Source organism: Ochotona curzoniae, unplaced genomic scaffold (genome assembly GCF_017591425.1).
Source record: "Ochotona curzoniae isolate NIBS_2020 unplaced genomic scaffold, NIBS_Ocur_1.0 contig_2754, whole genome shotgun sequence".
Lineage (NCBI taxonomy): Eukaryota > Metazoa > Chordata > Mammalia > Lagomorpha > Ochotonidae > Ochotona > Ochotona curzoniae.
The window spans coordinates 25,500,961-25,522,629 of NW_024465582.1; the positions used below are offsets into that span (position 1 = coordinate 25,500,961).

Consider the following 21,669-nt stretch of genomic DNA (forward strand, 5'->3'; position numbering starts at 1 on the left):
ATACACTAACAAATTAAAAAAAAAAAAAACTTGTCACCTGTTGCTCTGCTCCCTGCCCGGAAAGGCACACTGCAATGGTGCCAGCTGGCCAAGAATGGCATGAGTCCCAAGCCCACGCCCTCGTGGTAGCAGCTGTTCCCTTTCCTCTTCAAGCTGGCAAAGGTCACAGCAGTAGCAAACTTTCCATGTGAGTTACTATATGCAAATGCCACATCCATGACGGAAGCTTACAAGGTATGGGAAGGGACAGTTCATTGTTTTTCTATCTTCCCTTTTCCTTCATACTTAGCAGAGATGAAATCTGTGGGAATTTCTTAGTATTTGAAGCTATAACTTAGTTGTTTCTGTCAAAATCGTTCTATTTACAAAGCAGTAGAGTTGGGGGGAATATAAGCGTATCTTGAAAGGAGAAAAACTATATGCACACTGTACAGTCACATTCATAGCATTCATGGCAGACCTATGCAGAAATGCAGGGCTACACAGTGTGGGTCTACTTCTATGACATTATAGAACATTCCATTTATGTGACATTATGGGATGTAGAACCGATCACTGGAGGAAAGTGGGAGGAGCAAAGATCACAAAGGGAACAGTGGAAGACAATCAACCAGTCAACCCTGTAGCTTGATTACGTCAAGGTCATACACAATTAAATTCTGAATGGCACAAATTCATAGACTACATTTCGAAAGAGAAAATTTTATCATATGTAAACTTGCGTACCAAAAACAGTTGGCTTAAGCCTCAGCTCACCTCTCTACTCCCCCAGTTTGAAACCTCTTGACTTGCCCTCTGCAATAATCCCACCCCTCCTGCCTGGCCAACACCTACCAGCCATTCTAGCTTCTATTCAGCTTCTCCGGGAATCCTGCCTATGGCACGGCAGGGTGGAGTCCTCAACAGGTCTGGATAGGCAAAACACACTAGGTTGACTTGGCATTCTCCCAATTACCATTTAAATGAGCTTGGACAAATCATTTACCTTTCTGAACTCATTTTCCTCATCTAATGAGTGGGTATGAACAGTATGCTGCAAACTAAGAGCGCTGTGCTGTGCCTAAGCTAGAACATGGCACACTAAGAGAGTTTAACAAACGTTTGTTCCCTAATATTTCACCTCGGCCTATGACTCTCCAAGCCCTTATGGACCTGATATACGAAGCTACCACTTCACTCATGCATTGTGACTCTTTGTCCTTGTTAATAAGATGTATTGTTAACTTCCAAACGCTCAGAAGACAGCATGTTCACTCCCTGATGATCAAACAAATTATTTGAAGAACTTTTAACTTGATGTGATCTGGATGTTACCGAAGAGAAAGAGAAGCAGGCAGAAAAGGCCAGAGGACACTGAGGTGTTCTGGGATGGGTTGTCCAAGACTTTCTAAAGTTTTTGATTGCTAATAACCTAAGCTTTCAAAAATAAGGGTAAATAGATTAATGCCAAATACACACAATGTGTGTCCATTAAAACTTTATGGTAGATGATAGGGCCTGGCGTGATAGCACAGTGGTTAAAGTCCTTGCCTTGCACGCCAGGGATCCCACATGGTCAACGGTTCTCATCCCGGCAGCCCTACTTCCCATCCAGCTCCCAGCTTGTAGCCTGGGAAAGCAGTCGAGGACGGCCCAAAGCCTTGGGACCCTGCACCCACGTGGGAGACCTGGAAGAGCTACTGGCTCCTGGCTTCAGATCAGCTCAGCACCGGCCATTGCAGTCACTTAGGGAGTGAATCATTGGACGAAAGATGTTCCTCTCTGCCTCTCTTCTCTGTATATCCGCCTTTCAATAAAAGTAAATTAAAAAAAAAAAACACTTTGTGGTAGATAATGCTAAAAATTGCAAAAAATACATGCAGACATATTTCAACTTGGCTATTGGTTGGTTATTTTGTTTGTTTTGCTTCGTTTTGAAAAGCAGTGTTACACAAATATTCAGATATCTTTCATCCACTGGTTCACTAACCTGGGCTGTTTTAAAGGCACAGTATTAAAAAAAAAAAAAAAGGCTGGGGACTGGCTATGGAATAGAAGCTTAAGCCTGCAGTGCACGTGTGCTTGCTTGCCCCTGCTGCTCTACTTCCAAGCCAGCTGCCTGCTAATGTGTTTGGGAAAGCAAAGTGTTTGGGATGGCCCAACTGTTTGTGCGCGCGCTCACACACACACAAACACACACACACGCCCTCATCCCCTCCCATTCCCCTCATCCACATGGGAATCCAGAAGAAGCTCCTGGCTGTGTCCTGGCCAAAACCTGGCCATTGCAGCCACCAGAGGAGTGAACCAACAAATAGAAACCTTCCCTCACTCTTAAATCAATCTTAAAAATGTAAGTGTGAGTATATGGATATTTTTTAAAAGCATTGCAAAATGATCATTTTAGTCATAGACAGTAAATTTTAAAATAACCACAGATCATTAAAACTGTAGTTGCATAACATTCTTGATCACTGGTTTGATAAAGGCGTAAAACAAAGTTTTATAAAACTATATTTGTAAAAATAAATAAATAAAAATTTAAACTATATTTGCAGGGACAGATGCAATAACCTAGTGGCTAAAGTCCTCATCTTTCATGCACAAGGATTCCATATGGGCGCCGGTTCTAATCCCGGCAGCTCCACTTCCCGTCCAGCCCCCCTGCTTGTGGCCTGGGAAAGCAGTCGAGGACGGCCCAAAGCCTTAGGACCTGTGTAGGAGACCAAGAAGAAATTTCTGGCTCCTGGCTTCAGATTGGCTCAGCTCCGGTCATTTTAGTTACTTGGGGAGTAATCAGAGGCTGGAAGAGCCTTCTGTATCATCTTCTCTCTGAAACCCTGCCTTTCCAATAAAAATAAATACACCTTTTAAAAAAATAATAAAAATAGGGCCCGGCGCGGTGGCGCAGTGGTTAAGCTCCTCGCCTTGCACGCCCGGGATCCCATATGGGCACCGGTTCTAATCCCGGCAGCCCCGCTTCCCTTCCAGCTCCCTGCCTGTGGCCTGGGAAAGCAATCGAGGATGGCCCAAAGCTTTGGGACCCTGCACCAGCGTGGGAGACCCGGAAGAGGCTCCTGGCCTCGGATCGGCATAGTATCAGCCGTTGCGCTCACTTGGGGAGTGAATCATCAGACGGAAGATCTTCCTCTCTGTCTCTCCTCTCTGTATATCTGCCTTTCCAATAAAAAATAATAAAAATAAATCTTTAAAAAAATAAATAAATAAAATAAAAATGAAATTTAAAACATATTTGTAGTATGGTCATTTTTTTCATTCAATTATTGTTCATAACTATTGTCTGTATTCCCACTAAAGTCTTTTTGTTTTTGATTTATCTTATGAAGTATTAGCTTTTTTAATGTAATGAAAATATATAAAAAACTAAACAAAAACAAAAACCAAAGAAACAGCCAGAAAAGGAGAAGAAAAGGGTAGAAGGAAGGGGCAGGATAAATCACATTAAATCTGTTAAAAACTAAAGTAAAATTCAAAAAATTTTTAAAAATTTAAATAAATTAACAAAAACACTGGAAAAGATGCAACCAATTAATTAATGGGATCATCTCTGGGTAATAGTGAGAGGATTACCAATGATAATTTAGAAATCAGAATAACTATTTTTTAAAGATTTATTTATTCTTATTGGGATTTAAAGAGATAATGAGATACAGAGAAAAATCTTACATCTTCTTGTTCACTCAAACAACGGTAGGAGCTGAGCCGATCCGAAGCCAGGAGCTCCTTCTGGGTCTCTCACACGGGTGCAGCGTCCTAAAGTTTTGGACTGTCCTCAACTGCTTTCCCAGACCACAAGCAGGGATGGGAAGTAGAGCAGTGAGGATATGAACCAGTGCTCATGTGGGAGCCCAGCACATGCAAAGGAAAGATTTACCCACTGAGCCATTGCATTGGGCCCCAGAATAATTATTTTTAAGGGAAAAAAATTACATAGAACTTCAAAATGACAGTATTCTATCTCTTCAAGATTCTTATAGCTACACTGAGGTTAAGTCAACTTTTAGAAGGAATAATGCTTAAGGGACTGCGTAGTAGACGATGGCTGCCAGGAAAAAAAAAATCACTGGAAAGTCAGTTACAGAGAGGGACAGTGAACCAGCTCCCACCTGCTGGTTCACTCCCCGACGGCCGCACCGGCCAGAGTTGGGCTGGTCCGAAGCTGGGGGCATGGGCCATCTTCTGCTGTCTTTCCCAGGGACAGCAGCAGAGAAGGTGGATCCGAGGTTATGCAGTCGGACTCCAGCCAGCCTCACACATGGCATGCTGGCTGGCATCAGAGGGGGCAGTTCAACCCACCGCTCCACAATGCCAGCTCCAACAGCAAATTATAAAGCCTTTAAAGAGACTGCTCTTGCAACCAAACTTACAGAAATAATACTGAGTTATTTCAAATATCATTTTGGTACAATATTAGTTACCTCAGTGCTCAAAGTATGTGTAGTAAACATTCCGACAGTAAAAACTAAAGCATCTTAACCAATGAACCAAATAATACCCAGATCAGAGACTTCATCTCCCCACTCCCAAACAAAAAAGTCTATGCTAAATCTTAAATGTGGACTCATTATGTCTACTCTGAAATTATGCCAAATGGCAAGGTCCCAGAAGCTAAAATAAAGTTATACTAAGGTGTGTCTCAGAAGAAAAACATAAGCAGTCTTAGTTTGGCAGGAAGTTACTAAATTGGCATATCTAAATTAGTAAGCTTTGTTTAACACACTTTAAGGCATGCAAACATAAAGCAGACAAGGCCAACAAAATTTGGCAACAGTAGCTAATCATGTGTCCATTTTCCCAAGGTGTTTTATATAGAAGATGAACTGAAGAAAGATTCCCACAATTATTCCTTTAAGGTGAGTGGGGAGGACCATATTTCTGCCATGGGCCATTTAGATATTTATAACATCATTCACAGACCATGCAAAATTCGTGTGTTTTCATTTAGTGAATTTCAAGCCACCTGTAGTTGCCACGGCAGAGCCAGGGCAAATGATTTTACAGGCTTTATATATGGTATACACAGAATATTCCTCAACCCTGCATAAAGCCAACAGCCAGACTATACAGTAAACAGCCATATCATGGGAAACAAGAAAAAAAAGAAAACATTAGATCAATAATTCTCACCAGCAATTAGGGTTCTGAAAGGAGAGTTCAACTACCTCTGTACCACTAATCTAAAAAAACCACACTCCCTGGAGCAGTGTTGTAGCACACCCGGTTAGAACAGCACCAGCTGGAATTCCAGCCGTTCTGCTTCTGATCCCAGTCCCTGCTAATGTGTCTGGGGGAGTAGTGGATGATAGCCCAAACACGTGGGTCCCTGCCACCCATGTGAGAGACCTGGAGAGTTCACCATGGCACAACTCCAACTACTGATATCAGAGAAGTGAACCCACAGATGTGAGGTCAGTCACTGTGCTTTCAAATAACAAACAAGTGAAGAAAGGTTTCCTTTTAACTTGTGCTCCTATGTATGGCAAAAGAAGAAACTACAGCAGCAGGCCTACATTACTTGTACCAGGACCCATTTTCCCACACTGCTACTTTTAAATACTACCAGCCTTTGGCCTTTTCCCATTTTCCACTGACAGCACACCCATTCCATTCTTGGCCAGGTTACATTTATAACTGAACTTTGACAGTCTCTGCAGCAGTTGCTCAAAATATCCCCTTGTACATCATGTGCTTTTTGTCTTCCTACCTTAAGTCAACTGGTGTCAGCCACTGCAATAAGCTCTGCAGCAAATGATTCTCCTTAAGAACCGAGTTTCACTTACCAGTTCTATTCTGCAAGAAAGGCAAGGCAAGCCCCAACTTCACAGTAACTTCCATGTGACTACATGAAGCAGCCACGTGATGTTATTGCTAAGATCACAGCAGCAGAAGTCAGATCAAAATCTGACTTACAAAGGTAATGGCTTTCACGATCTACATCAAGCCTTCAGCTAGGGCAAAAAGCCCACGTGGACACCTCTGACGAAACCACTCACTGCTTCAAATTTGGGTAACAATCAGACTGCATTCGATGGCGGTGCTTAGGATTTCACTCAGTAGTCTGGGACATGAAGTTTTAATATACTCGACACCCGGAAAGATGAGAATTGCCTATAACCTTCCTAATAAGCTTTGATAATATCACAGTTTAAGAAACCTTTTCAATTAAAAATAAATTAAAAAGAAAAACCTTTTCTCTGACTAGGCCATTGGGCCAAAAACGGATAATGCCCAGAAAGGAGCATGTGTGAAGTCCATGCTCTTTGGAAGAAAAAAAATGTAAGGTACAACAAATGTCTCTTGTCTATTACACAAAGGCAATATTCTAGGAATGTTTTCCATGTCGTCTTTTAAAAATGTATTTATTTTTATTAGAAAGGCAGAGAGAGAGCTTCCATTTGCTAGTTCACTCCACACAAAAAAAAAAAGTAATGTTTAGCTCATTCAACCTGTACTTTCAGTGTATAAGCCACTTTATATTCAAAGTTCTACCCAAAGCAGCAATGCTCATCCAAACTATTCCACCTTACCCCACAAGATCTTACTCGTTCATCTAGTTTGCAGTTCTCTCTCCAGCCACAACCTTTCATTTTGGTCCCTTCTCGATAAGCTATTGGAACACTGGTCACTTTAAGCACAATCAGATGATAAGTAAATTATAAGTAATCAAACTATTACCCACTATAATCTGGACAGTAAGAACTAAAATATGAGGTCCAGCACAAGTAGCCTAGGGGCTAAAGTCCTCACCTTGCATGTGCTGGGATCCCATATGGGTGCCAGTTCTAATCCCAGCAGCTCCACTTCCCATCCAGCTCCCTGCTTGTGGCCTGGGAAAGCAGTCAATGATGGCCCAAAGCCTTGGGACCCTGCACCTGTGTGGGAGACCTGGAGGAGGATCTGAGCTCTTGGCTTCGGACTGGAGCAGCACCAGCCATTGCGGTCACTTGGGGAGTGAATTATCGGATGGAAGATCTTCCTCTCTGTCTCTTTTCTGTATATATCTGACTTTGAAATAAAAATAAATCTTAAAAAAAAAAAACTAAAGTATGAACCAATTTTGCAAAAGAAAAGTTACCAGCACATGAAATCATACTTAAAAGCAGGCTTTGTCAGTGGGTCAAATTGCTTGATTAGTTTAATAATGATAATGACAGCCATAGCAGCAGTAACACTTGAGTACCTACTGCAGACAGGAACTATGCTAAACACAAACATTGTCTCATCCATCCTCTCATCTAATTTCACAGCATGATGAGGAAGGCACCATTAGCATCAGTTTCTTCCTCATTAGATGAAGAAATTCATCAAGAGCTGAGATGATCTCTCCGATGTTACACAGTAACAGATGGAGTTAAAATTCAATCCCAGAAGATTGTGGCTGACTCAGGTATATTACCTATTCATTCATATAACAAATATTTGAATGACTACCATATGCACACACTTTAAGCACACAGCGTAGTATGTTTTCATGTAGCAATGTTGATGGGTTGAACTCACTACAGAAACTATTTTCAAACTTCAGCACTAGTCAAAAATAATACTCTCAAGCTTTTGCATAGCTCGGTTCAAGTCCCAGTTCTGCTCGGTTCCAGCTTTCTGCTAACGTGCACCCCGGGAGGCAGCAGGTGACGGCTCAAGTGGCTGGGTCCTTGCCAGCCATCTGGAAGACCTGCAGTGAGTTCCTGGCTGCTGGCTTGGCCTGGCCCAGTTCTAGCTCATGTGGATATTTGGGTAATAAAACAGCAAATTGGGGCCCAGTGGCATGGCCTAGCGGCTAAAGTCCTCGCCTTGAATACTCCCTCTCCTCTTCTCTATATATCTGCCTTTCCAATTAAAAATAAAATAAATCTTAACAACAACAACAACAACAACAAAAAAAAAACAGCAAACGGAAGGTATCTATCTTCCTCTCCCTTTCAGATAAGCAAATAGAAAAATCTAAAAAAAAAAAAAAAAAAAGATTTCATTAAAATATCTGTCCATCTCCCCTTGCAAGGTTAGGCACCTCTAAAAGACAGAGTTACTCACTCTTAGTAACAATAGTGCCAGGACACAGCGGGCACCTGATCATTCACCATTCAACATTGTCATTTTATTATGAATTTGTTGTCCATGGTACCCAAGAAGCTATTAGAGATTTATAGATTGATTCCTTTCCACCTATTTTTGTATCCCCCATAATAGAGTATAAAATGGGGTTAATTACAATATACCTCATAGAGTTGTGTGATGACTACATGAGTTTGGGTAAAACATTTAGCAAGGGTACACCCTCAGGCCTTCAAAAAAACAATATTTCTCATGTCTCTAGTCACCTAAGCAGCCAACCCATCTCTCCTACTGCTGACGCAAACAAACCAAAAGGGAGGGCAAACTCTGGTTTAACAAGCTGCCAATTACCTCAAGAGCTCATCCGCTACACATTTCCTATATGTCATTTTCCCGGACACCCCACCCTGAAAAAGACTCAGGAAACATTTCCAAACAGTGACAACCAACGCTGAACTATGAGCTGCCAACTGTCAACTGGAACGCCTCAGCAAAGGTGAGCGACCTCTGCACATGATTCACTGTGCAGGCGAGGACAAAGGTCTCCCTTCCCGGGGGACAGTCCTCACAGCACACAGAGGAGTGACAGCCCCCAGTCACAGGCTCCAAGAAGAGGCCTTGGTGCTAAATCTTAATGGACAGTGGGCGTTTGCATTTTTTTAAAAAAGATTTATTTATTTTTACTTGAGTTACAAAGAAGGGGGGGAGGGTGGTTGGGGAGAGACAAAAAGAGAAAGAAAGAGGTCTTCCATCCACTGCCTCACGCCCCAAAAGGTCATGATGACCAGAACTGGGCTGGCTCCCAAACTAGGAGCCAGGAGCTTCTTCCAGGTCTCCTACATGGGTACAAGATCTTGAGCCATCCTCTGCTGCTTGAGCCAGCCTCTCCCAGGCTATAAGCAGGGAATTAGATTAAAAGTGGAACAACTGGGATTCAAACCTTATGGGATTTTGGCACTACAGGCCGAGAGTTGAGCTTGTATGCCACTACACAGGTCCTCTGACTTATTTTTTAAAGTCTTGAGGCCTGTGAGTGGCATAGTGGGTAAAACCATCACCTGCAACACCAAAATCCCATATGGGCACCAATCAGGAGCCTCCTCCAGGTCCCAAAGCTTTGAGCCATCTCCTACTGCTTTCCCAGGCTAAAGCAGAAAGCTGGATGGGAAGTAGAGAAACTGGGACAGGAACTGGTGCTCACCTGGGACTAATGGAGATGAAAGATGGAGGATTAGCCAGTTGAGCCACAGTGCCGTCCCCACCTTCTCTATCTTTTTTACATTAGTATCAGCCACTAGTATTGTACTAAGCACACAATGTGTTCATCAAACAAGTGAAAGATGCTGCAAAGGATGATTTTGCTTAAGAAAAACCTAATACTGGGCCCAGTGGCGTGGCCTAGCGGCTAAAGTCCTCACCTTGAACGCTCCGGGATCCCATATGGGTACCGGTTCTAATCCCAACAGCTCCACTTCCCATCCAGCTCCCTGCTTGTGGCCTGGGAAAGCAGCTGGGGATGGCCCAATGCTTTGGGACCCTGCACCCACGTGTAAGAGACCTGGAAGAAGTTCCTGGCTCCTGGCTTCAGATCAGCTCAGCACCGGCCGTTGCGGTCACTTGGGGAGTGAATCATAGGAAGGAAGATCTTCCTCTCTACCTCTCCTCCTCTCTGTATATCTGACTTTGTAATAAAAAATAAGTAAATCTTTAGAAAAAATAAATACCTGTAAAGGATAAGAGAGGAAAGGTTTTACACAATAGGTTTTTCTTTGCTGACTGCTTAACTACAAGGGGAAATTCAAATGACCTGTGCAATAAAAACAGTAAAGGTAGCATTAACCGTTTTCTGGAGTAAGCTGAAATCCAGGACTGCGACTGCGTAACCTAACACTTTTTTCCATTTGTTTAATTACACTCTAATATAGAGCTACACAGATCAGTTTCCATCACAGCTGGGGTTACCACTGCTTGGAGACCATACATGTGGTTTTACACATGACTGATAAAACACTCAGTTTTCAAAGGCATTCTATGAGCAATCATAGAAGCCATGTTAAGGTTTATGTTTTTGCACCTTAGCTAGTTGATGTTGCTATCTTTACCAATATAATTACCAGCAGAAGGATTAAAAAGAAAGAGCTTACTCGCAAACAGACACATACTTTATGCAGGGCACTCCTCTCAGTACTTTACATGCTGACTCATTTAAGGCTCAACAATCCCAGGGCTTCCCTACTTTAACACAGAGCTGAAGCAAGTGGCCAAAGAGGAGCCAGGCCACGCAGCTGGGTCTGGAAGCCAGGCAGTCTGATCCAAAGTCCATCAGAGCATGCTGTCTCTAACTTCTGTTTAAACATATACTTTATTAATGAATTCGTTCCAGTTTTAAACTAATTTTAGTTAAATGCAAAAAAAAAAACTTTGCCTGAGCCATCTGGACTTTCAACCTAAGAAAACCAAGTGGAAACAAGGGGAGGGGTGAAAACAGAAAAGGAGAGAGGCAAGGACAGTCAGACAAGAAAACTGCCTGCGCCCATTCAGCTCCGGGTGGCCTACTCCTTTTTGATGACAAAATAAAGCGGTATCTACTTAGCCCGTACTTAGCCTGCGGCATACACTGCGGATTTCCACAGCGAATGCTCCAGTAAGGCACCCACCTTAGGAAGAAGCAGACAGGTGACATTCCAAGTGGCTCTCCATAAAAGTTAGCTCCATGTCAACTAGAGGGCCTAAAATCTAGGGGTTAATGATTTTTGCTGGCAACTCGTTTTTCATAGGGCAAATATTAACGATTTAAACTTAAGTTTATAAAAAAAAAAATCAGAGTAATTCTTCAGAGTAGAGTTCAGCCAAAAATGACTAAATAAGAGATGAATGAAGACTCATAGCACACACCTGAATTTCTAAAAGGACAGAATTCAAAAAGAATATAATTAAATTTCATAAAATCCATAGAGAGGGCAGCATTGTCAAGGTTTCCGTACACTATTCCAAGCAAGGTAAATTTAAGCTAAAACTCAATTACTTAAAACCAAGTTCAGCCAAACTGGAACGACTTCCTCCAGTTGTTCCATGCTACTACTCATTTAAAGGAAGAAAGTCTTATAATAGGATTCAACTCTAACCTAAGAAAATACCAGTTTGTCAAATTTAGCTCATCTTCTGAGATTTCTTTCCATTTTCAGTGGCTAGAAAGAAAAAACCATGAACCAAAAACAAAACCAGAGGCAAAAGTTTCTTCCTCAGAAGTTAATAGAAGGGCCCAGTGCAGTAGCCTAGCGGTCAAAATCCTTGTTTTGCATTCTTTGCAGTGATCCCATATGGATGCTGGTTCGTGTCCCGGCTGTTCCACTTCCCTTCCAGTACCCTGCTTTTGGTCTGGAAAAGAAGTAGAGGATGGCCAAACTCTTGGGACTAAGCAACCATGTGGGAGACCCAGAAGAAATCCCTGGCTCCTGGCTTTAGATCGGCTCACTTCTGGCCATTGTGGCCACTTGGGGAGAGCACCAGTGGATGGAAGATCCTTCTGTCTCTCCTCCTCTCTGTAAATGACTTTTCGACAGAAGTAAATAAATCTTTAAATATAAAGATTGAAAAAGAAGTTAATAGAAACTGAAACAGGAAGTGGCCAGTTCAGGCACAATGTCCTATTTGTTTATTCAACTTGTTTTTCTCTTCAATGACTAACACAACAGACTAGACAGTCAACAGGGGTGTTCTACAGAAACAAGTAAATCAACCAATCAATGTTAGTAGAAAAAGGCAAGCACATCAGACACTCTTTAGCAAATGAAACTCCTTCCAAAATACTCTTGTCTCCGGGTAAAGGGACCGATGGGAGTTCGGAAAGCAGAAACTCGTTGGGGGGGCACACGGAAGGGGCAGAATAACATCAGAATCTTGGTGATGACACACAGCATCAGTGTCTGAGATAATTAGAAGGCAGAATAACAGGGATTCCAAAACTACGAAGCATTGGCTGCCAATGTGTGTGTTGCCAGATTTTACTCCGCATCTGTTGACTCCGAGTTGGCATCACGGAGATACTAGATCCAGAGCATGTGGAGGCAGCTGCAGTTCCCGCCCTCCCAAGAAAGCCAACATTGGAGCCTTTGAGTTCTTGTTTGCATCTGCTGTTAAGGGCAACGGTAATTGGCACAGAAAAGGAAATTGCCTCTAATCTGCCTTGGACATAAATGTATTACCACCAGTGTCGAAAAGAAAAAGCACAAATAAGATATTCAAGAAAATTTAAAAGAGGAATCATTTTCAAAGATAAGTAGGGGTTGGACCTGGCACGATAGTGTAGTGGTTAAAGTCCTCGCCTTGAACGTGCTGGGATCCCATATGGGCACCAGTTCTAATCCCGGCAGTTCCACTTCCCATCCAGCTCCCTGCTTGTAGCCTGGGAAAGCAGTCGAGGACGGCCCAAAGCCTTGGGACCCTGCACCCACGTGTGAGACCCAGAAGAGCTCCTAGCTCCTGGCTTCAGATCAGCGCAGCACCGGCAAATGCGGTCACTGGAGGACGAACCCTCGGATAAAAGAGCTTCCTCTCTGTCTCTCCTCCTCTTTATTTTTATTGGAAAGCCGGATATACAAATAAAATCTTTAAAATATATATATATATACTCTTAAAAAAAAAAGAGAAGTAGGGGTGCAGGATGTGCACAGAGCACTAAGCCACCACCTGGGAAGCCTTCATCCCATCCAGGGATGCTTGGAGTCCTGCCCCTGTGTTCTGACCCTACTTCCTGCTAATCCAACCTGGGAGGGGGCAGCTGATGGGACCCTGCCTGTCACCCACGAGGAACATCTAGATGGAGTTCCGAGATGCAGTCTCAGCCTCCATTTGAGGACTCAACAGCAGGTTGAAGATCTCTCTCCCCAACCCCACATTTCAAGTAGATAAAGAACAGTTTTCAAATATAACATAACTCAAAAATGTGATCATCTGTAATATTGAAAAATAGGGGGGAAAAAAAGCAAGAAAATAGGAAAACTTCTGAAATAAAAGATATACACAGGATTTAGGAAAAGCAGAGACTGGCACTATGGCTGCTACACATTTTTCAGTTGTAGACTGAGAAGTTTATTTGTGACGTGACCAGGTGAATGCAGAAATAAGAAGGAGAAGGCACCTCCTGGGAGAGAGCCGGGAGGTGGAGATCTTGAAAGGAGAGAAGACGACACCAACGGCGTGAGGAAGGGTCTTGGGATTTTACACATTCGCTGACCCCTGCTAGCTGAGCAGGAATCTGCAGGTAAGTCATTCCCCATTGGTGGTCTCGCTGCTACACTTCTGACCTAGCTCCCGAATTTGCCTAGGAAGCAGTGGAAGATGGTCCAAGTACTTGGACCTCTGCTCCGCTGTGATCTGCTAGCAGCTCCAGATACAGGGCTTCCACCCGGCCGGGCCCTGGTGGCCAGTGAGGGAGCGAACCAGCAGATGGAAGACTTGACACTCTCTCTGCCTCTGTCTGTCCCGCTCTGTAATTTCACCTTCCATGTAAACAAATGCTTTTTTTAAAAAAAATAGAAAACTGACAAGAGATGGAAACAAAACTTCAAAGTAACATCAGGAAGCCAACAATCATCTCTAAAGCGGCAAGAAAGGTGTTACAAGTACAAAGGACCACTGAAGGAGGGACCTGCAGACAAAACACACCACAGCCCTAAGCAACACAAACCCCCAAGGGAACTGGCTCTTTCAGAACTCCTGCTGATGGTCCTTGTGTTGACCAAAGCCAATCAGAAAACAATAAGCTCCGGGGGCAGAAATGATAGAAACCAACTCCCAGACCACAGAGCAGGGTGCCAAAAATGTGGAGGGGTAGGTGGAGAACGGGTGAGAAGGTATGCTGAGCAACTGTCACACAGCAATGGACGGGCACACGCAGAAGTGGTTCAGCCAGTTCCACCTAAATCACTAGACACCATGGGAAAGTCTGCAAATACGTCTTAAAAAAAAAAAAAAAAGAAGAAGAAGAAGAAAGTTTCCTCATGTCTCCCACGCGGGTACAGGGTTCCAAGACTTTGGGCCATCTTCGACTGCTTTCCCAGGCTACAGGCAGGGAGCTGGAAGGGAAGTGGAGCAGCCTGGATACAAGCCGGTGCTCATATGGAATCCCAGCGCATGCAAGGCAAGGACTTTAGCCACTAAGCTACCACACCAGGCCCTTCAAATAAGTCTTAAGCATAAAAACTAACTTAGGTTACAACTGCCCTATACCACCTGGAAATAGGGGGAAATGTTAAAAACTTTATTTCAGGTAAATAATGGCATTTCTAAACAAAGGGACAGAATTTTAAGGGACAGAATTTCCATGGTCACTTTTTTTTAATTTACTACTAATTTGAAATGAGTCACAGACAGAGGAGAGAGAAAAAGACATGCCATCCACAAACTCACTCCTCAAATGGCCACAAGGACTCAGCCAAAGCCAGGAGCCAGAGCTGCTTGCAGAAAGGATGCAAAAGCTTGACCCATCTTCCTTTGCTTTCCTGGGGACATCAGAAGAGGAGTCAGCTGGACGTCAAACTGATATCCATACCAGTAGAATGGAGCTAAGCTGATCTGAACAGCCAGAGTTAAGCTGATCTGAAGCCAGGAGCTTCTTCCAGGTTTCTGACCCAAGGACTCGGGTCTTTGTCCACTGCTTTCCCAGACTATGAGCAGAAAATGGACTCAGAAGCGAGCAGTCAGGACATGAAATCCTGGCCTATACAGGATGCTGGCAACAGCAAGTGAAGGATTAGCGTGCCACCCCACTGCACCAGCCCCAAGCCCTTTATCTCTAAGGGAGCAGCTCTAAGACAAGGTCCTTCTCTGTGCTCAAAGGCATTACATAACTGCACTGGTGCACGTATCACAGTGTATTATAGCTGCTTGTTTATTTCTCCCTCATTAGACTGATTCCTTCAGGGCAGAGACTCTTATTCCGTGTATCCTTGGCTCTTAACATGGTACAAAGTTGGCCTTCAGTCAATGTGCACTGTGTCAATTAATGGACTTAGGGCCCATTTATTATCAGCACAACGCCACGGTGCCTACAATCTACAATGACCCTTAGCAATTGGAACACTAGCAAATTGTGTTTAGAGCATGGTTTAATACGTTGGGCTGGAACAGCCACCTTCATTCCAGCCCAGCTCAGTTCTGTAGAGTAACCTTCATATGGATTCTACAGAAAATGACTATGGGCAATCTTCTACCTGCTTTCATGCACGCGGCCTTGTCCACTGTCACAGAACCAGCCACTCTCCCCAAAACACAGGCAGATGGCAAGATGATGCTTCATTTCAGACAACAGTCAGATCCACATTCTCTCTCCAGACTCTCTCCAAGGATCTGCTAGGTCCACTGAAGGAACTAATAATTTGGGCATGTAGGTAAAGTTTATGTTTTACACAGGTGATAAAGATGATACACAGAGAACATATTTAATGTTTATTTTAACAGACATAACCCTTGGTAAAATTATAAAGTTCTTGAGTAACAAAGCCAGGTAACATCACCATATTAAAAGGGATATGATGTTAGTATGTCATTAACAGAATCTAGAACATATTCACATTATAATTATGAATCACTTTCACATAACCCTGTACTTAAGAAGTGTTTAGTCATCTTTTCATTGATATAGTCAACTCTTACCTGTAGATTCTCCACACAAAAAGGACAAAGTTAATAACAAGTTCAGGGGGTACAGTGCAGTAGCCTAGTAGCTAAAGTCCTCGCCTTGAAAGTGCCAGGATCCCATAAGGGTGCCAGTTCTAATCCCAGCAGCCCCGCTTCCCATCCAGCTCCCTGCTTGTGGCCTGGGAAAGCAGTCGAGGACGGCCCAGAGCCTTGGGACCCTGCACCTGTGGAAGAAGATCCAGGCTCCTGGCTTTGGATCGGCGCAGCACCAGCCATTACAGTCACCTGGGGAGTGAAACACTGGACGGAAGATCTTTCTCCCTGTCGCTCCTCCTCTCTGTATATCTGACTTTACAACAAAAATAAATCAATCTTAAAAAGAAAAAAGAAATCTTTAAAAAAACATATATCAAGTTCATAACCCTGATTGGAGGCTGCCCATCTTGTGTTGTCAGCAAGGTGAGTAAACCCCAATGCAGTGTGAGCTGTGCCTCCACTAGAGGGGAGCTGCCTATCAACAGCCATGTCTTCCAGAAACGCCATGACAAAGTCTCAGGTCTCCTGGACAAGTGGTTCTAGTCACTGCAGACTGGAATGGATGCTGACGTGGCTCAATTCAGTGTCCTCTTATAAATCTAACCCCAATCAAACAAGGAAAAGAGTGTTACTTTCTACATAGGAAAAGGGAATTCTGAGTTAATCTTTACAATATGAATTACTTTGAGATTCCAGTAATACAAAAATAGAGAATGTTTCAAGTAAGTGTTCTATTATGATTTAAAGCAGAAGTCCCCAAAGCAAGATCTTTGCAGAAACACTTAAGATGGTAAACACAGCCCTTCCCCCAATCCCTTTTGCCATCAATTTCCTAAAACTGTCAGGCCAATACAGCAAAATTACTCTTACCTCTAAGGACAACTAAGTATAACATCTGTATAATAATGACAACACAGGTTACACAAACCTATGATTTATAAACTTGTACTGTACACAGGTTCTGTACTACACACGAACTTGAAAACAAAACTAAAAAACGGTTTGCCACAGAAGTTTGTGTCTCACACTATTAGCTTCAGCTACCTCGGGCTAGTTTCGGTTCTCCTAACTAGTGTTTGACCCATAGGAAAGATGACACTGTTCTCCAACTCCAACAAAGTCGGAAAAGAGGGAGTTAATGTATGATTCAGATAATACAGAATATGCAGCAATAATATCAATGTATTAAAATTATCAATATTACTTCTGATTTAACATTCTCCTTCACTAAAATAAAAATGAAACCTCACCCCCCCAAAAAAAATTAAAATGAGTACAAAACATTTTTTCTAATTGATATCTTTACCGCAGGTAAACTTTGCATGGCAAATGAACAGGGTTGAGTGTAGTTTAATACAATCAATAATAGGCCCTGACACCTGAAAAGGATTATTTGTGTTTTCCGAACACAGTGTTCCAAATCATATTCCCCATTTCCTAATCTTCTTCCTTAAACTTCACTGTGGAGCTCGCTATAAAGGAAGTGTCTGGGTAAGCAATAAAGACCCTGCATAACAAGCGCATCTTTCCCCAAGAAAAACAGGTGATGGGGAGATCTGTAAGAATTCAAGCAGACTGCAAGCACCTAGATTGTTAACAGCAGTGGAATAACCACAGGGGGTGGAGGAGCCAGCGCATAGACTGGCATCCAGGATGCCAAGCTGCGGATCTCCGACCCTGGGCAGCTGCCAAGACGACCACGACTTCCATTCCTTAACCACCAGTCGGGCTCCGCAGAGTTGCAGCAGGTCATCTGGCCGCTGTTTTCCCTAACACATAAATAGTTCACAACCTAACTGCCTTACTCAGTACTTCTAAAAAAAAAAAAAAAGGCGAAAGTAAGCCACTCCTCTGACGCCTAGTCCTTCACCAGCCCATCCCAATTCTCTCCTAGCCAAAGAATAGACGCACCTGGCCACCAGAAACGCCACAATTGAACTCCTCTCCTAAGACAGACAACGCCAAACGCACTGCGGCTACAGTCTAGTGCTCCTGGCGGGGCTGTCCCAGGGGACCGAAGGTGACACCAGGGCAAAGTCTGGGCTCCTAAGGGAAAGAGCCCGTCTGGGGGAGCCCCTCCGAATCCCGGACAGCACGCGGCCTCAGCCCTATAGACAAAAACTTGGCCTCCGCACCCCAACCCCCGCCTCACTAGCAACCTGGTAATTTACAACCTGGCAACACCTTCTAATTAGCAACGTTCTCGCCTTTTATAGCCGAAAAATTAAACTGAGGCTTCTCACAAGTTACGATCAACCCAGGCAACCGGCGCCTGCTCACCGAGAAGCCCCGGTGCCTCCAATCTCCAGTTTGGCTACTGAACCTGGGGGGGGGGGGGGGCAGTGTCCCGGGTTTCTCTCTCCCGGAGATAAGGGAGGAAAAGAGCCCACCCGGCTCGGCTAGGTGGAGGGGGTACGGGAAAGAGAGGACAGGAGCAAGGCACCGAGCGGCACAAGGCGTGAACAGCCACCAAGCAGAGCTGGGCTCAGCGCACCGGCGGGGGGCGACAGGCAAGACAGCGGGTGGCGCGCGCGTGGAGGTGCCAGGGCGCAAGCTGTGAGAAGCGGGGGAGCACCCGGGCTGCGGAAGCCGGCCCCGGGATGCGCGCGTCGGGCACCCACCCACCCACCAAGCTTGGCCCCGCGCGGCTCGGCGCGAGCACCCTCCTCCCGGCTCGCACGGCCCGCACCGCTGCGCACCCACCCCAGCCCGGCCCGCGCGCACACGCCCCTCGGGCCGCCGGAGCCTACGTACCCAGCACCACGCAGAGCACATCGAGGGCCACGTACGGCAGCCGCGTCTTGTCAAACATGGTTTCAGGAGGCGGCTCCCCGGCGCGGACTGAGTTGCGGACCGGCGGCTTGAGGAAGCCCGACTCTCTCTAGACCGAATCAGGGGCTGACGACGTCGGGGCCTCGAGCGCGGCTCCTTCCAGCCCGGAGGACAGCAACCGGGAGACCGTCAGCAATGGCGTCCGGGCCCCCTCCCCTCAACAGCTCCCGCAAACCGGGCCGGCGACGCCCGCGCGCCAGCCGCCGCAGCAGCTCTGTCACCGCAGGGCCCCTTGGCTCGGTCGGCCGAACGCGGCCCGACCCGGCTGCTTGCCGTCTGGATCCCAGCAGGCGGGGCGTCCGGACTCGTGCTTTAAAGATGCGGACCGGTAAAGGGAGGAGGCACGCGGGCCCGGGCCCCTCCCGCCGGGCAGCGCGGGATCGGCCAGCGCGCGGCCTCTCGGGCAGGAGGGGAGGCGGCGGGGGCGGGGCGCGGCGCCCTGGCCGGGCCGGGCAGCCAATCCGCGCCGCCGGCCCCGCCCCCGGCCGACCTGCCGAGTCGGACCGGAGGGGAGCGCCGCCCGGAGGCCGGAGGGACGTCGGGGGGCGTCTCCTGGTGCGGGGCGCAGGACCCCGGCTCGGCGCTCTCCTGGGGAGGAGTGGGGTGGAGTGGGGTGGGTGGGGTGGAGTGGGGTGGGTGGGGTGGGTGGGGTGGGTGGGGTGGAGTGGGGTGGGTGGGGCGGGTGGGGTGGGAGGGTGGGGGATGGGGAGGTCTCTGAGCTCCGCCCATTTCGGGCCCGGCTGCTGAGCGGGGTGGCTCGCTAAGGTAGAGCTAGGCCGCCTGCTTCCCACCGATCTCACAGGGGGCGCGGGTAATAATGAAGTTGAAGGTAAGGGTCGCTGCAGCTGGGCCCCTGTGAGCCCCCTTTCTTCATTAGGCCCTAACCTTCCTGTTTCAATCCTTTCGTTGCTTTTAGTAATTCTCCATCGCCCTCACGTGTTCCCTGGCTTTCACCCTGCAGCTGTTTTTGCTGTATTCCGGATTGAGCCGAATCTCACCTGTTGGGATAATCATCATGTCCTCTATTGCCACGGACTTTGAATAAACGTCTTCGTTACATTTTAACAAGGGTCAGGTTGATTTAACAGCCGCCGTCGCTCCCACTATCCCATCCCTGAAAGAACAACACTAGGGTACGCTTAATCTCAGTTTCCTAATGCATAAAATGAGGGTGTTGAGGACCCCTACTTGTGTGCCAGTTAAGGCAAAGCGTCGAAGCCCAGAAAAGACACTTTGAGAGCTGCTGCATGCAGTCAACCAGGTAAACAACCAGGGAAGCAGTTACTGCCTCTCGGGCTTTTTCCTACACAATACCCACAAAACCAGTGCATAGATGTGTTAGGACATAACCCCCAACTGGTCTCCCCCAAAAAAAGCAAAAGACAGATTTAAAGAAGCAGTGAATTTCATCATTTGAACGGCTTCTACAGGCCGTTACACCTGAGAAAGGTGCACCATTTTGGGGCCACCTCTTACTCCCAGCAAACAGACAAGACACAATATTTGTGAGACCCATGTATTGTCTGTTCATTCAGAAAGCATTTCTCGAGCCCACAGTACTTCATGTACTGCCTTAATTCTGGACTGCTTTTCTCCTAACTGTGCTTGTTTATCCTTTGAGCCACATAAACTATCGCTCTCTCTAACTGACCAAGCCTCTGGCAGCCACCATTCTATTCTGTCCTATGAGATCAGCGCTTCTAGATTCCACGCGTGAGTGAGGTCACGCAGTCTTTGTCTTCAGTTACTACAATGTTCTGCAGTTCCACTCATGCCCCACATGGTGTTTTATATCTGAGTAGTATCCCTTTAAGGGATTATCAAATTTTCCTCATCCATTCATCCACTGATCCCCCCGCACCCCCACTTAATTCCATGTATTGATTCCTGTGAATAGTGCAATAAACATGGGAATGCAAACCTCTCTCCACAGACTGACTCCGTTTCCATTGGATCTACACCCAGTAGGGGGACCAGTGGATCACGTGGTAGTTCTATTTTGAAGATTTTGAGGAAGCTCCATACTTTTTTTCCATAAGAGCTACACTAATTTACATTGCCACCACAGCAAAGTTCCCTTTTCTGCACAGCCTCCTGGACTGACACTGAGCTTTTGGTCTTTTGGAGACTAGCTATTGTAGCAGGTGTAAAGCCATGGCTCATTGTGATTCTGATTTGCATTTCCTGATGTTGAGTGATCCCTAAGAGAGCCCAGTCCAGTGCCCAGCTTCTGAGAGGCCAAAAGGAGCAAGGAAAAGCCCCTGACCTCGGTAGCCCCATTGCAAAACTGGCCTGTAACTAGGATACAGTATACTGATCAAAACGCATTGTGCAGGGGCCATCCAGCCCACAGGCTATATAATGTCCTTGAAATCATTTGGTCTGGCCCTGCCGTGGCAGCCACCAGAGACTCGAAGCCCAAGAAATCTATATCAAGCTACTATAGGTTGAGGCTGAGAATTTTCTTTTTATTTATTTAGTTTTATTGGAAAGGCAGATCAGATTTACAAAGAGAAGGAGGAGCAGCAAGAAAGATCCCCCATTGGCTGGTTCACTCCCCAAATGACCCCAACGGTTGGAGCTGAGCCCAATCCGAAGCCAGGAACTTCTTCTGGGTCTCAGAATGGTGCAGGGTCCCAAGGCTTTGGGCCATCCTCTACTGTTCTCCCAGACCACAACCAGGAAACTGGATAGGAAATGAAGCAGCAGGGACACAAACCAGCATCCATATGGGATTCCAGAACTTGCAAGGTGAGGATTTAGACATTGAGCCATTGCACCGGACCCTGAAGTTGAGAAATTTCTACGACTCACAACTGATTTTGTAAATATCCAAATGATCCTTGGCAGAAGAAAGTTCCCCACAGCTGGGCCCGGCGCGGTGGCGCAAGTGGTTAAAGGTCCTCGCCTTTCACTCCCGGGATCCCATATGGGCGCCGGTTCTAATCCCGGCAGCCCCGCTTCCCTTCCAGCTCCCTGCCTGTGGCCTGGGAAAGCAGTCGAGGACGGCCCAAAGCTTTGGGACCCTGCACCCGCATGGGAGACCCGCAAGAGGCTCCTGGCTTCGGATCGGCATAGTATCGGCCCGTTGCGCTCACTTGGGGAGTG

At 45.8% G+C, this 21,669-nt stretch overlaps 1 protein-coding gene across 1 annotated transcript in view; it reads right to left on the bottom strand.

Annotated features, from left to right (window-relative positions):
• Positions 1-18,942, bottom strand: part of PLPP1 (phospholipid phosphatase 1) — a 75,771-nt gene extending 56,829 nt beyond the window's left edge. The window contains exon 1 of the mRNA XM_040977543.1: positions 18,484-18,942. Within this exon, the coding sequence (XP_040833477.1) occupies positions 18,484-18,541 (58 nt within the window). The 5' untranslated portion in view covers positions 18,542-18,942. The remainder of the gene's footprint in view (positions 1-18,483) is intronic.
• Between the last annotated feature and the right edge of the window lie 2,727 nt (positions 18,943-21,669).